At 38.5% G+C, this 14,761-nt stretch overlaps 1 protein-coding gene across 1 annotated transcript in view; it reads left to right on the top strand.

Annotated features, from left to right (window-relative positions):
* CUNH12orf42 (chromosome unknown C12orf42 homolog) overlaps positions 1–14,761 on the top strand; it is a 97,260-nt gene that overhangs the window by 51,533 nt on the left and 30,966 nt on the right. Inside the window, 1 exon segment of the mRNA XM_037515228.2 lies at positions 6,397–6,508. Within this exon segment, the coding sequence (XP_037371125.2) occupies positions 6,397–6,508 (112 nt within the window).

Here is a 14,761-nt window from a genome sequence, read left to right on the forward strand (position 1 = left end):
GAGGAAATCATCACCTACTCCCAGACCAGAGTGTACTGTGCCAATTGCTGTGATCAAAATGGACCAGCTTCATGAAAAAGAGAGACGCAAATATAAGGCACATTCATCAGAAGAAGCCATAGAAGAGACTAACATACTTGGCAGTGGATCTATGTGCACAAATTTCTAGGTCTTTCCATATTGAATTCAACTTCCACAGCAACCTCATGAGGTTAGTGATGGCCTGTGCATATGAGGTTGCAGATGAGGAAGCTGAGGCCCACTGACCCCAGGGCTTTTCTGTATAAGCACTGTCCTTACTTAGCCTTTCACTCGGTGTGCCACATACATACTGCAGCTAGCCACCTGAAGACAGTCACCAGCAAGCTCAGTCTCACATTTCTGAGTAACTGGGAACACAGTTGACAACTCAGTGGTAATTCCAAATCCATTTGGAAACTGAACTCACCTTTGGGAAACCCATCGTGTCCTGATCCCATATTATCTCTGATTTACTGATATGGACTTGATCCCTCCTTTCTCAGCACTCTAAGTCCTAAAACTCATCAGTGTCACATCCATCTTGAGCCAAGGGGACAACTGGAACCCTGGCTATGTGCACCAAGTCCCCTGGCATCCAGTCCTCCTAGGTTGTTTAGGTGGGTCTTTGATCCTCAGGCATAAAGTTTATCACAGAAGAGGGTTAACATGATCCAAAATATACCAACCCCCCTGCAGTTTGGGATTACTTAAATGACACAGAGCAGACTGAAGTCATGATCCCTTTCTCAGTTTTTGCTGCAGCAATTATGAAGTGAACCCATTTTGAAGTGAGTTGAGCTCCCATGTGGACCCTGGACTGTTGACTGAGGAGCCAGGTGTAGACAGGTGGGGTCATCCTGAGAATCAGGCTAGCTGCCTGGGCACTCAAACTCTGTGACTCATTTTCCTCTTCTCTAAAATGGGGAGACTAAAGGAATGATTTCATAGGGTTACTCTGAGGACCTGACAGTTAACACGTCTAAGGTGTTTATCACAATGTCTGGTTGGTGGGATGTACTCAGCAGTAGAAGGTACTGAAAGTGTTACTTGCTGCTGGGATATAATGAGTAGTAGATAAACAAGAAATTTATCCTACAAAATCAGTTATTAAGGACAATCATACTATCTTTCACTTCCAAAAGTAACTGCTTCTCTCTGTTTTTGAGGATTTCATTACTCTTATTTTGGAAATTTTACAACCTGATTTTTTCTGATCCTTGTAATTAGATTTGATTTTGTATATCAAACTTCTAACTGCTAGTTCAAATAACTTTTCCCCTCTGGGTCCCAGAATTAATTCTGTGAGATATATACTGAGGCTGCTTCCAATGACACTAATATTCACCCAATACCCTCATCTGTCAAGATGTATTTTTCAATTTTCAGATTTTTGGTGTTTGGTTGGAAGTATTGCATTTATTATCCACTGCATAGGATTAAGAAATAATATTTTATGAAAGAAAAAAAATTCTCACCATGGAAGCATAACATCTGTTTGTGTAATGACCTCAATAGGTAACTCTGAATCCCCTTTGGTAAATTTCCTATTGAAATTCTGGCTAGTCTACTTCTTATTTGTTGGAAATAACTTACACCAGAGGAAATTGGGCAGAAAACCTTGCCAGCATATTTAACTTTTGTCCTATAAGAAATTATACTTTCATTTTAGGGGCTCGACTTTGCTAGATAATGAAATTATCATGGTGGAACAAGCCATAGAAATAATAAATACAGTAATTCTTCTTTGCCTATTGTGTGCCTTTGCTATTCATAAATTTTAGGGCCTTAGATATTAGATACACTTACGTAAGACCTCACGAACGGTAATTATCTTTTGGCCAAAGAAAAAGCCCAAACGAATGCTAAGCTGCATTATCGCTTGGCTTCTGACATGAGCTGATAATCAGATTTTCTTGCTTAAATCCATGGTGCTTGAACAATGCTACCCACTGTCTGTGCTTCCCGATATTACCCTTAATTAGAAAGAACAGAAACACAAATCTGAATTATTTCAAAATCTGGTTTCCATGGTCAGTGGTTTGAGGGCTTAACTTTATTATAAATAAACCTGGCTTTATTGGCTAATGAAATCTGAAATGCGAAGGCTGCCTGGGACAGAAGGAGCGTAATACTCTGATGTTTACACATCAAAATATCCAGTGCGGACAAAGTGTTTTGTGATAAATCATTGGATAATTGAATTATGATTCCTTTGTCCCAGTAAGATCCAAACCTCATGACTAAGGAGGAACTGGAAGGAACTTGAGCGTATGTTTTTTTGAGAAGCGACATCATTAGGCTTAATAATATATGCACCCACTTTAGTAATTATTTTTTCCTTTGATACCCTGGAGCTTATAGTTATGTATGTGATGATCCGACCTTGCATAACCTTCCATGTATTAATCTCAATATCCACACTGGGTTATTTTTGTCACATAGAATAATGTGTGGACTCCTGTCTGAACAAGAAAGATGATGAGAGATCAGTTGTATTTTTAGTTATGGCCTTATAAAAAGAGGACTTAACAATAGTTGAGGATGCTGACTCCATTTGAAAGGCTCATTAATAACTAATTGGAGATGGTAACTTTGTTCTCTCCTGGAAAATTTCAGAGAGCTAATTCCTAGAACCTATCCCATACAAGGTCCTCAGATGCTATAGAGAATGGTGATTGTACATATGTTTGTATATATCTCCTGCACACACACACACACACACACACACACACACACATCTGGTTTCTCTGTGGATGCTGGGGCCTATGAATCTTTGTGTTTGTCAACTGTGAACTTTACCCCTTTTTATTCTGTTTAATGGTTTTTTTGAAGATCCTATCTTATTTTCTTTGTGAAATGAAATGTTATCTTTTTCCTTTCCACCCCTCACCAATATTTTCTTTCCACTCATACCCTCACCACCTCTGTGGTAGGCACTCTGCAGTTGCTTTCTCAGCTAAACATTTCTGGTTGAGGATATTGGAGCTTAGAGAAGAGAGTCATTCTCCTGAGATCACCCATACAATCCAGGTCATGGCTGGGGCTGGAGTCTAACTCCTGTGTGATAATTTCAAATCCCATGGTCTTGAGTGATACTGTCCTATGTGACACCATCCCACCAAACTGTATGTCTGCTTCTTCTGGATTATTCCTTTTATCTTCATTGCAGTTCGGTTTCATTGGCTGGGGTAGGCTCGCTTTTCTCTGGTGGCCAGGGACTAGGGTGGCTATAACTGGGGCTCAGATTTCTGTGACTTGTGTGATCGATTCTGGGGCCAGGGATTTGCCTTTGTTGGGGTGTTAGCGCAAGAAGTGTTGCTGTTACCACTTCTAGGGAGAACACTCAGAGAGAAATAGTGGGTGTGCTTATGGGTTTCCTGGTAAGACCACAAGGTGGAGGTCCACAGGGGAAAAGTTATGTCACATACACAATGTAGAAGAGTGAGCAGTGAGGGGTGGCTGGTTGGGCATGGTAAACTGACCACACCTATTTATCTCCTCTCCCTCCCCCACAATTCTGCAAAATTAACAATAGAGCAAAGCATTCCATTTTGTAGGTAGGTAGATATGGCTCTACTCAGTCCTTGTGGTGGTGGTGTTGGGGCTGGGATAGCAGGGACAGTAAAGACCAGTTTCCCTTGGCCTTGAATATCATTATCTCTTTGCCCCAGTGTCCCCTAAAACTACCATATACTTTTTATCTCAAGGAAACTTGACAATGATTGGGAAGAACCTCTTTAACACAAAATGCGTCCCTCCACAAGGATAAACACAAAGAGAAGAGTCATTAGCAAGTGAGCATTTTCAACAGGTTTTTGAAAGCTATTAAAGCTGTTTAAAAAGTGGCCACTCACTTAATAGAGTGACTCCCATAACAGAGTAACTTCTGGTGGTGGTGGTAATAGAAGCTGTAACATTCTCTTTGAATGAGAAGTCAGTTTCAGGTAACAGAGGAAGCTAAAAACTTTACACATAGAACATTCATCCTTACACCCAATTTGCCATTAATATTGATCAGATCACAATAACTGGTTGCAGCTGATTTTTTGCAATACTGTATTGACATATGGTTCAGTGGGAAGAGATTAAGAGAATGATCAAGATCCCTCAGGGTGAGATCCTATTCCACCCAATGATGGGTAGGTAATGCTTCATGTAGAAGAAATAATCGTTTTATTCAGTGTCTATATTTAGACCTTGGGGTTCTATGCTAAGTTTGGCTCTTCTCTATCACACTCAAATTTTGCTTGCTGATATTCCATTCTTATTTCCTATTGCAAGTCTGTAAATGCAGTTAAAGAAATCACTCTGTATTTCAGAAAAACCAAGTTTATAAACTTTTTGCTGAATAATAAGACTCCTGGAGAAATCCAAGCCTTTCCTTTTGATTTTCAGCCATGACCCATTTTCATTATCATACGGGGAGAGTACTCCAGATGCAGAGCTCCAGTTTCTGTTCCTCTCTTCCCATGTCCTCTAATTACAGTTGCTGTTAAGTGTCCTGAAGTTGAAGCTTCCCCTACAGATTGCCAAGAGAGAAAGAAAATACACCTTCATTGGCTACTGTACTTATAATGGTTCCTAAAACCAAGCAAGAAAACCACAGTGATCTTGGCAAGCAAACAATTGAAAAGTACAGGTGCTGGGAGTATGCACAGCCCCAGAATCAACATGACTTGGGAGGAGAGGAGGGGTTGGATAACAAAGAAAGGTGCTTTTCATTCAGAGAAATTTATTTCTTTTAAATATTTGCAATCTGCAGCCGATAGCAAAGGAGGCCACTTGGCATTATTTCCCGACAAAGGGGAGGGCTGGGTCATAATGAACAGATGCTTGAGTAGCCCTGGCGTGAGGTGCACCATCCGTCAAGAAGGTCAATATTTACTGTTCTTGTATCTTTCTGATGAAAGTTTGTTCTTCTTCAACAACAACAACAACAACAACAAAGGCGGGGGTTGTGTTTTAATATAGAGGGTATGGGTTTGACTTTAGGCAGTGAGTCAGCTGAGAGCAGTGAAGACTTCCTAGCCCTAAGCTCCTCTGCCCCTGCTTAGTGACAACATGGGGCAGTGTTTTAAGGCACAGAAACATATGACTCAATGCTATTGACTTATTCCTCTATTCATCCCTTTTCATTCCAGTTAAATCATACCTTGATGAAAGAAAAAATATGACTACTGTATTCCAAAATGTGTCTTAAAATATGAATTAATCCAGTGAAGTTTGAGTCAACATTTATGAATAAAGCCACATGGCTTATGTAGTAGGGATTTTACTAGGTGATGGGGAAGTTGGGGGTTGCAGACATTTGGTGCCTCAGTTTCTCACAGCTTGTTGTATTTAGATCACAAAGAAGTTCCTGCAAGATAGCAGAAAAATATAAATAATGGGTCATGACTAGCCCCTGTATTATGGAAAAGATTTTATATTTTGTTTTCTAGATCAAAGAGTGATTTGGGTTTTTATTGTCCATAATGATCAGTTGTTACAATTCAAATCCTGACTCAGTAGGTCTAAGCCAGACCAGATAATTTCCATATCTAACAAGCTCTGCAATGATGCTAATATTGCTGGTCCATGTAGATGCTTTGAGTGACAAGATTCTACTTATTTCTTGTATCCATCACTTGTGATGCTTGCGAGGCACACACATTCCTGGACTATAGCTATTTATGATCTTATTTCAAATTAATTATCCACTATCTTGTATCTCTTTCATCTCCTTATTTTCAAGTTTGGTTACATCAAGGTGAAAAAACCTGACCTGAGATTCCTCCCGCCCCTAATCTTCAGACCCACTTTTCAATGCCCTGTCACTCCACCCTCTGACACACTGGCTGTTCCTTGAATCACTCTCACCCAGGATATCATAGGACTGCTCCCTCTGTGCTTTGGAATCGCTGGTTCCTGAAGCTATCTCTTATTTCCGTATACAAATAAGTACACTACTCGCAACATTTCCCCATTCCATGTACTGTATCTTGTTTTTCTTCTTTTCAATAAAAAAATCACTGCCTGAAAGAGCTGTAGCTACTTATTTTTTTGTCATCTCCACTAGAATGTCAGTTTCACAACGACAGAGACTATTATTCCCAGTTTCTGGAGCAATGCCTGGCCTGTAGTGTGTAACACAATACAAATTTATTGTATGAGCAGATAAGTTAATAGCCACTTTAATGAAATAGATGGGAAGGATGTACATGTATAGAGTCAATTTCAGTTGTTTTCAGGATTGTTTAAAGAATAAAGAAACAGACAAAAAATATTTCCTTTAAAAATACCACTCGTTTGGGGAAGTAAGAATGACAGATGACATGGATTATTTGGGGAGTCACACCTGATTTTATTTTGTGTATTTTCCCCTCTACATTATAGCCCAACCCTCATCATGAAAGAACTGTCTTGCCTTGCTCCAGATTCACGGCTCACATGAAGAATTTCTCTGAATTTCTTAAAGTTAGCAGTCTGCATTTACTACGTTTTCCAGGTAAATTAAGAAATAATCTCAAGAAACAACATAGTCTCTTAAAAAGCTCTGGAATGTGTAAAGAGAAAAAACATAAAAGACTTTACTGATCACTTGCACTATGCTTCAAAAAAGCAACAAAAGAGAAAATTCTTTGGAGTATAAAGTTAGTAATTCCAAGGGGTGGACCAGCTCAAACATGGCTGGATCCAGGGTTCACCAATACTTCTTTCTCTTTTCAAATTTCCACAGTGATATAATTCTCATTTGGGGTTTCAGAATGAATAAAAAAATGGGTCCTGACAGCTACAGGCTTTCATAATTCTGACAGCTGTAATTACAAAAGTGAAGAAATCCTCTTTTGCTCTGTATCTGTAACAGGCTTTACCTCCAACCCAAGGATTCTAATTGGCCTACATTGAACCTCATGATCATTTCTAGAACAATCAGTGTTCCTGGGGAAACGGAGCATACCAATCAACTTTAGCTACCCTTGCATTTAACCCTGATAGCCTCATCTAAATTATGCAAAGTAGCATGTATGTGTGTGTTTGTGTGTTGAAGGGTGGGGGGGATATGTGGGGCAATGTGAGGGTTGATTTTCCATAATACATTAGGGCTAAGCCAACATGAACATGGTGAGTGCTAGTGTTAGTTATATTCTCTACACTGTTGGCACCATAGCAGGTAAATGAATCTACATGTCCAATTTTCTACCTAAGAGAAAGTGAAGATTTTAGGAAAATTTATATGGCAGATATCTGCTATATTGGTAGACAGTGTATTACTTTAGAATGTACTTATTTATTCACTTGTATTTATGTGTTGATCAAATTTGTTGCCCATGTGTATTAGGGCCATTGAAAAGTTTCATTGATTTTATGATAGTTTCAAAGACTTGAAGTAATGCAATTTGAAATGGAGTCTTTCGAGAATCACATTGTTACCCACTCAAACTCAGGAGACTGGGGGCAGAAGGGTAATAGATTCCCATAGCTCAAAACCTAGAAATAGAAAGAGATATATAGTGGAAAGCCTTGCTCCCACTCCTGCTCCAATCTGCTTCATTTCCTTCCTTTCCATTCCTGGTTTCTTGGGACTCTTTCAACACTTTCTCTAAGCCAATAAAAAATGTGTATCTGAGCACATATAAGTGCCCAGGTGAGCAGCAGCAGTTTGCAAGCTGCTGTCTTAACTCTGTAACTTGGAGCTCTGTCCACAGTAGTGCATTGAGAGCTTCCTCATTTCTTTTCCTTACAACTTCAGAATATTTTTTATGGATATACCTTAATTCATTTAGTACGTTTCCTTTGATGGATATTAATGATTCTCAAAAAAACCACTCAAAGAAATTATGACTTTATATTTGAGCACTTTTCTGGCTCATATTAAGAAATTACTAAATAATTTCTCCCAGTTGTGTTTTGCTAGTCTTAAAAAAAGAGTAATTTCGGTTCCTTCCAGCTGATAAAACTGATTAAACTGATACAATACAATAAAAGTAAATACCAACTTCTTAATTATTTTTAAAAAAATACAGGAGAGAAAATAATTGCCCACTAATAGTACCTGAAAAATATATGTCTTCAGGATTCAGTATCCCGGGAGGGGGATATTGGTATATTTTTGAGAAATGTCATGGTTCATAATGCTGAGGAGTATGCTGATGGCTCTGAATTCCTTGCTATGTTGAAATTTGTTTAAATTTGGGCTCATGAAGCCATGCTGGGCCTAGGGGAGCCCTGATGAATGGGGAAATGAAGACCGCAAGGACTCCTAGAGAAGTAGGGCTCACCATGTTGTAGGAAGGGCTCCTCCTTAGGTCAGATGAGCAGCCTATTTTGGTTCTGGGAGCCATATCTGGATGGGCATAGAGTCCTGTCAGTAGTGAGTCAGGTGATGGTTAACATTAGGCACTGGGTGTGGAGGAGAGAGAAAGCTACTTTGGTTGCTAGGCAATAGGAACCATGACTTTTATTTTAAACAAAGGAGTGATGCAATTCACTTAATAGCGGTTAGAGGCAGTGATTTATGTGGGCAAGACTGCAGACAGGAAAACTGCTTTTGAAGTTATTACAATCATTAAAGTAAGAAAAGAAAACAATAAAGGCAGGAACATGGCAGGAAAGTTAGAGGAAAGGGGATGACTGAGAGATATTTAAAAGCTCACATCCCTAGAATGAGATCATGGATTAAAGATGAAGATTGAAGAGTGCTGAATTGGGAAGGGGATATGTACCCATTAAGTTGTTTAACAAAGGGCTACTGAGCGCCTATTTAGTGGGCTCCCCTTCTTGGGGTTTAAATATCTTAAATTCTCCGGGTTGCTTGCTATTTGGTCCAAATCCACCTGCATCACTGAAATGCATGGGATGTGTATATATATATTTAATATATATATATAGTAGCTGATATATTTTATTTTACTTGGATCACAGTATTTAATGAAAGCTATTAATGTGGTTTCACAAAATTAATAGTGAGATGAACTTTAAATTTTTAAAAAATATTTATTTATTTTTGCATATAAGAGCTGGGGTGTAGGCCAGAGATGTGGTGGGTGAGAGGATTCACCGGAGACAGAGTGGGGAGCAGAACAGGCAGATCTACTGAAATAATACACTGCTGAGGGGAGCAGCAGGCGAGTCAAGAGAGGTCTGCTGTGGGTCAACTCCCTGATTGGTCTGGGAATCAAATTCTTGCTGCAATAGCTGGCGATAGTTTGATAGCTCTATCTTTAACCCCTGTGCCACTAGGAAGGTGCTCGAGACTTTAAATAATAGGATTGCTTACCTCAATATCTAAGCCCAAATCAACCGGACAGAAGAAAATGGAGTTTGAAGGATGAGAAGTATTTGACTAGAGGAGAGACATCCAGAAAGGAATTTCGGGAATGTTGAAAGTAAATATCATCCTTATATAATGTTTGCAAGTTCCTAAGTTGACAGCTACCAGCATGATAAAAATCATCTCTCGTGACATCTCATTGACAGAAATGTCTTTGATTCCAATGAGAAATAGGGAAATAGAATCTCCCTCTGATGAGTTAGTAATTTTGCGTTCAATTATATGAATTATATGTCAGGCCAGTATTTCCTTTTTTTTCTTGTACCAAAAGTTTCAAATGCTTTATCCTTCAGATTTCTAAAAGATCAGAAATTTTAAGTTTCATGAGTAGTTTTTCATTAAAAATTGAAATGTTCTCATTTATATAGTTATCAATTATATATATATATATATATATATATATATATATATAGTTCTGTATATGACTGTTTCACAAAGAAAATAGGCTAATTTTTTAAACTCCTTCATCCACTTCCTACCCCAGACCCTCCATGTCTTGGCTCTGATAATCACTAATCTGTTCCCTGTATCTATGAATTCAATGTTTTAGTTTGTTTTGTAATTGGTTTTTATTTTTTAGATTTCACATATAAGAGAGATCATCCAACATTTGTCTTTCTCTGTCTGATTTATTTTACCTACCATAATGTCTTCAAGTTCCATCCACGTTGTCATGTATGGCAAGATTTTATTTGCTTTTGTAAAGCTGAATGATATTCCTTTGTGTATGTGTATCTCACATTTTCCTTATCCATTTATCCATCCACAGACACTTAGAACTTAGGTTGTTTCCACACTAGGCTATTGTAAACAATTCTATGATGAACACAGGGATGCTTGTGTCTTTTTGAGTTAGTTTTTTTTTTTTAATTTTCTTCAGCTAATACCCAGAAATGGTATTGCTTGATCATGTGGTAATTCCACTTTGTTTATTTTGTTATTCAAAGTAATATTTCTTGAGTGCCTACCCTGCAAACCAGCAGCAAACAAGACATGGTCCTTGCCATTTAGAACTGGCTTTCTAGGGCAGTAAACATAAAATAAACCATTAGAACATATAAACAGCATAATGGGAGACCATGAAAGGAATTTTAAAGGAAGCAAACTTGGAGCAATTCCTTGCAAAAGCGAGAGTTAAATCTGGGTTGTGGAAAGGTCAGTGGAAAATGCAGAAAATTAGCCCCTAAACATCGACTTAATAGTGAGGAAATCTAGTTTCACTATTAATCAACTCTGTGACTTTGGGCAAGTCACCTAAATTTATTGTACTAAAATTTACTTCTCAATTACATAAAAGCATGAAACTTGATAATAATCTCTAATATTATCTTTAATCCTATGCAATATCCTATTTAGAATTTCTGTGTCAATACTTCTGGCACCTGCCAGCTCGGCTTCAATTATTCCAGAACCTTAAGCCTTAAGTACTCCCAGACGAGAGTAAATATTCTCTTACAACCCTCACTTCATTGACCTTCCACTTCCTCCGAATTAATCAATGTTCTCTGTTTCCTTTGTGGAACATTCTGATACCCACAACAGGTTGCCATCTATGCTGCCCCTCCAGTTCTTCAACCAATTGAGTTGTCTGTTTGCCAAGAATCTGTGTGTATTCCTGACCTGTTTATGCCAGTTGTATTTGTTAGTATGACTATAGACTACATAACAATATTTTATGAGTGCAAAAGAGTTGCTTCTTTGAAAATTAAGTCCAATACTTAAGAAACATTTTTAAATTAGGCTTAAAAATTGAAGATAGCTGTCAGAGTTCAGAAGTAAATCACTAACATTTAGAAAAATGGGCATTCAGACTGTTCTGGAAGCATCCTATTCTATTTCTTTAGAAAGTGGAAGTCAGGAATGGCAGCTACACAATAGTAAATATGAATCATGAATGCAATATGCAACAAAGCAAACTGGAAACTCCATCAACAGTATATACTTAAAGAAAAGTTGTGAGTACTATACCAAAAATTTGGCCAAAAATGTGGATACATATGTTTTAAATTAAAATATCTAAGATAGGTGTAAAATATTTTGATTCCTTACTATTTTTTGAAAATTTATTGCATATAATCAAATTCCATAAGATGTATTCTTGGTATTTTACATCTTTTTCCTTCTGCTAATAGTAACTACCACTAGGCTTACTACATAACCTACTGAAACAGCACCCTATATATTAAGACTGCATGGGAAGGTTAAGTAGTTATTATTCCCGAGTCTGACTAGTACATTACAATAAACCCAAACCATTCTTTTGCATGAATGCATTGTATCTCAAGATTGTGAATCGTTGCTAACTCAAGAACTGCTGGGTGACCTTGAGGTACAAGGTGCTTGTTACTGAAAAGCATCTATAAAATGGAATGACATTTGCTATTGAATGACTCCATTATCTCTCAGGTGTTGAAATCCCACTGCTTTCTCTACAGACATGTGCTTTTATTTGTTTCCTTCTAATCTTTGACGTTTATTTCTTTTTCTTTTTTTTTTTTAAATGGAGTTAGTTGGGGTCTCCCTGGTGGCACAGTGGTTGAGCGCTGGGTTGCGACACTGCCCGCAGCCTCTGCAGCACCAGTTCGATCCCCAGCTGCCAGGCGAGGGTTCCACATGGTATGCAGACCTCTCCTGCCGCCTGCTGCTCCCCCCAGCAGTGTACTTCGTCAGTCTGCCTGTTCTGCTCTCCGCTCTGATGAATTCTCTCACCCTCCCGTGCTTCTGACTGTACCCAGTGCTTGTATAAATAAATAAATCTTTAAAAAAAAAATGGAGTTAGTTGTATTTTGGGAGTATAGGACATGCCCCTTCTCCCATGCCCCCACCACTCCTGGACTCACCAAATAAATAACATTCATTTATTTTAAAAAGTTGTATTTTTTCTTTTATTTTAAAATTTTATATATGTTTTACATCATTTTTCATTTTTGCACAATGTATGCATTTTAATCTTGGTTGTAGTACCCATACAATTCCCACCACCCTTGTTTTGATCCTACTCCCTTCTCACCTACCCCTTGCTCCCCGCATAGTGTGTCTCTGGTTTATAGTTGCTTGTTGATTTTCCAATTGAGGTAACTTTGGTTTACAATGCTATATATGATTTAGGGGTCCAGGTTTATATCTCTTCAGATGGATGTTACCATACCAGACCCACCACCAAAGTACCACTAATCCTCCACTATAGTTCATTGGGCCCCCTCTGGCCAGTAGCCCAGACTGCAGCTAGATTTCTAGGGTTTGCTTTGGTTTAGTTTTGTCCATTGTTTTGTTTTGTTTCTTTGAATTCTGCATATGAGTAAAATCATCCAGTGTTTGTCTTTCTCCTTCCTGTCAGGAAGAATTCCTCTGCTGATTGTAATGTTTCTTTTAATATGATTCAACTCCATAATGGTTATATAATTTTTTTGAAATGGAGAACTTTGTCCATAATATAACTAAAAAAAAGTAACTGTTCTGCCCATTTTAATTCATTAATTTAGAGAATAGTATTTCATTTCATTTTTTTTAAAGATTTATTTATGTATACAAGGACTGGGGTACAGGCCAGAGGTGTGTGTGGGGGGGGGAGGGTGAGAGGATTCACCAGAGACAGAGTGGGGAACAGAACAGGCAGACTGACTGAAATACACTGTTGAGGGGAGCAGCGGGTGAGTCAGGAGAGGTCTGCTGCACCATGTGGCTTTCTCCCTGGCCAGGGATCGAACTCTTGCTGCAGTAGCTGCAGATTGCTTCATAGGTTGTGTCTTAACCCCTTGCGCCACCAGGGAGCCCCCCAGCATTTCATTTTAAATTGAGGTAGTACAGGTTTACTCACTGTTTCTATTTTAGGGGGTGAGGTCTCCTCTTCATGTGTTATCACCACAGTGTACCTCCCACCAAAGCGCCCGCAGTCCATCACGTTGCATCCCCACCCAGCTCCAACTCTTCCTCCCTTCCCCTGTCTGTATTCCTCAGTTCTATAATCAGCTTTTAGGGTTATTTTGTTTTTATCTGACTCTTTGTTTGACTTCTCTGTATTCCACATATAAATGAAATCACTCACAATTGTCTTTTTCCTTCTGACTTATTTCCCTTAGCATTATCCCCTCCAGTTCTATCCTTGTTGCAAATGGCAAGAGTACATCTTTTTAATAGCCGAGCAATATTCCATTGTGTATATATACCACATTTTTCTAATCCAACATCCATTCTTGGGCACTTTGGTTGTTTTCATAACTTGGATATTGTAAATAGTGCTGCAATGAACATAGGTATTCATATTTCCCTTCAAATTAGAGTTTTTGTATTCTTTCAGTAGATACCTATGTGTGGAATTGCTGGATCACATGGTAGATCTATTTTTAATATTTTGAGCAACCTCTGTACTGATTCCATAGCAGCTGGAACAGTCTATTTTCCACCAACAGTTGAGTAGAGTTCCTGTTTCTCCACACCTTCACCAAAACTTGTTGTTTCTGGTCTTTCTGATATAGTTCATTTTGACAGGTATGAGGTGGTATCTTGTGATTTTGTTTTGCATTTTCCAGATGATAAGTGAATACATCAGGTGTCAGGTGACCATATTTATGTCTTCTTTGGAAAAGTATCTGCCCAATTTTTGATTGGATTCTTTGCTTTATTTTCATAGTTATATGAGTTTGTTTTTTGTTTAGATTTTATTTATTTATACAAGAACTGGGGTACAGGTCAGAGGCATGGAAGGGTGAGAGGATTCTCCAGAGACAGAGCAGGGAGCAGAACAGGCAGATGACTGAAGATACTGCTGAGGGGAGCAGCACACAAGGCAGGAGAGGTCTCCTGCGCCATGTGGGTTTCTCTCCAGCGGGCCAGGAATCGAACCTGCACTGCAAAGGCTGCGGACAGCTTCACAGTGCTGCGCTCAACACGCTGCGTCACCGGGGCGGCCCTATGTGAGTTCTTTAGATATCGTGGATATCAGCCCTTTGTCATTTGTATGATATGCAAATATTTTCTGCTATTCAATGGTTGTCTTAATTTTGCTGATAGTTTCTTTTATTTCACATGAACTTTTTAGTTTCATGTAGTCCCATTTGTTTATATTTACTTTTGTTTCTCTTGTCATTGGAGATGAATCCACAAAGACATCTCTGAAGCCAATGCTTGGAGATTTTTGCCTATGTTTTCTTCAATGTATTTTATGGCTTAGAGTCTTATATTTATATCTTTAACACAAACTGGGTTAATTTTTGTGTAAGTTGTTTCTTTGAAGAATTAGAGCCTTGGCAGTGATTGCATTGACTCTGTACATCAATTATACAACAACTTTATGTCCCTGTCCATCACTGGGCATTTAGGTTGTTTTTGTGTCTTGGCTATTGTGAATAATGCTGCTGTGAAAAATGCTGCTATGAATATAGTGATGCATATAATTTATATATTGGTGTTTTCACACTCTTTGGATAA

This window comes from Talpa occidentalis, unplaced genomic scaffold, assembly GCF_014898055.3.
Source record: "Talpa occidentalis isolate TD23 unplaced genomic scaffold, MPIMG_talOcc4v2.1 talOcc4.16, whole genome shotgun sequence".
In the NCBI taxonomy this organism is placed as follows: Eukaryota; Metazoa; Chordata; class Mammalia; order Eulipotyphla; family Talpidae; genus Talpa; species Talpa occidentalis.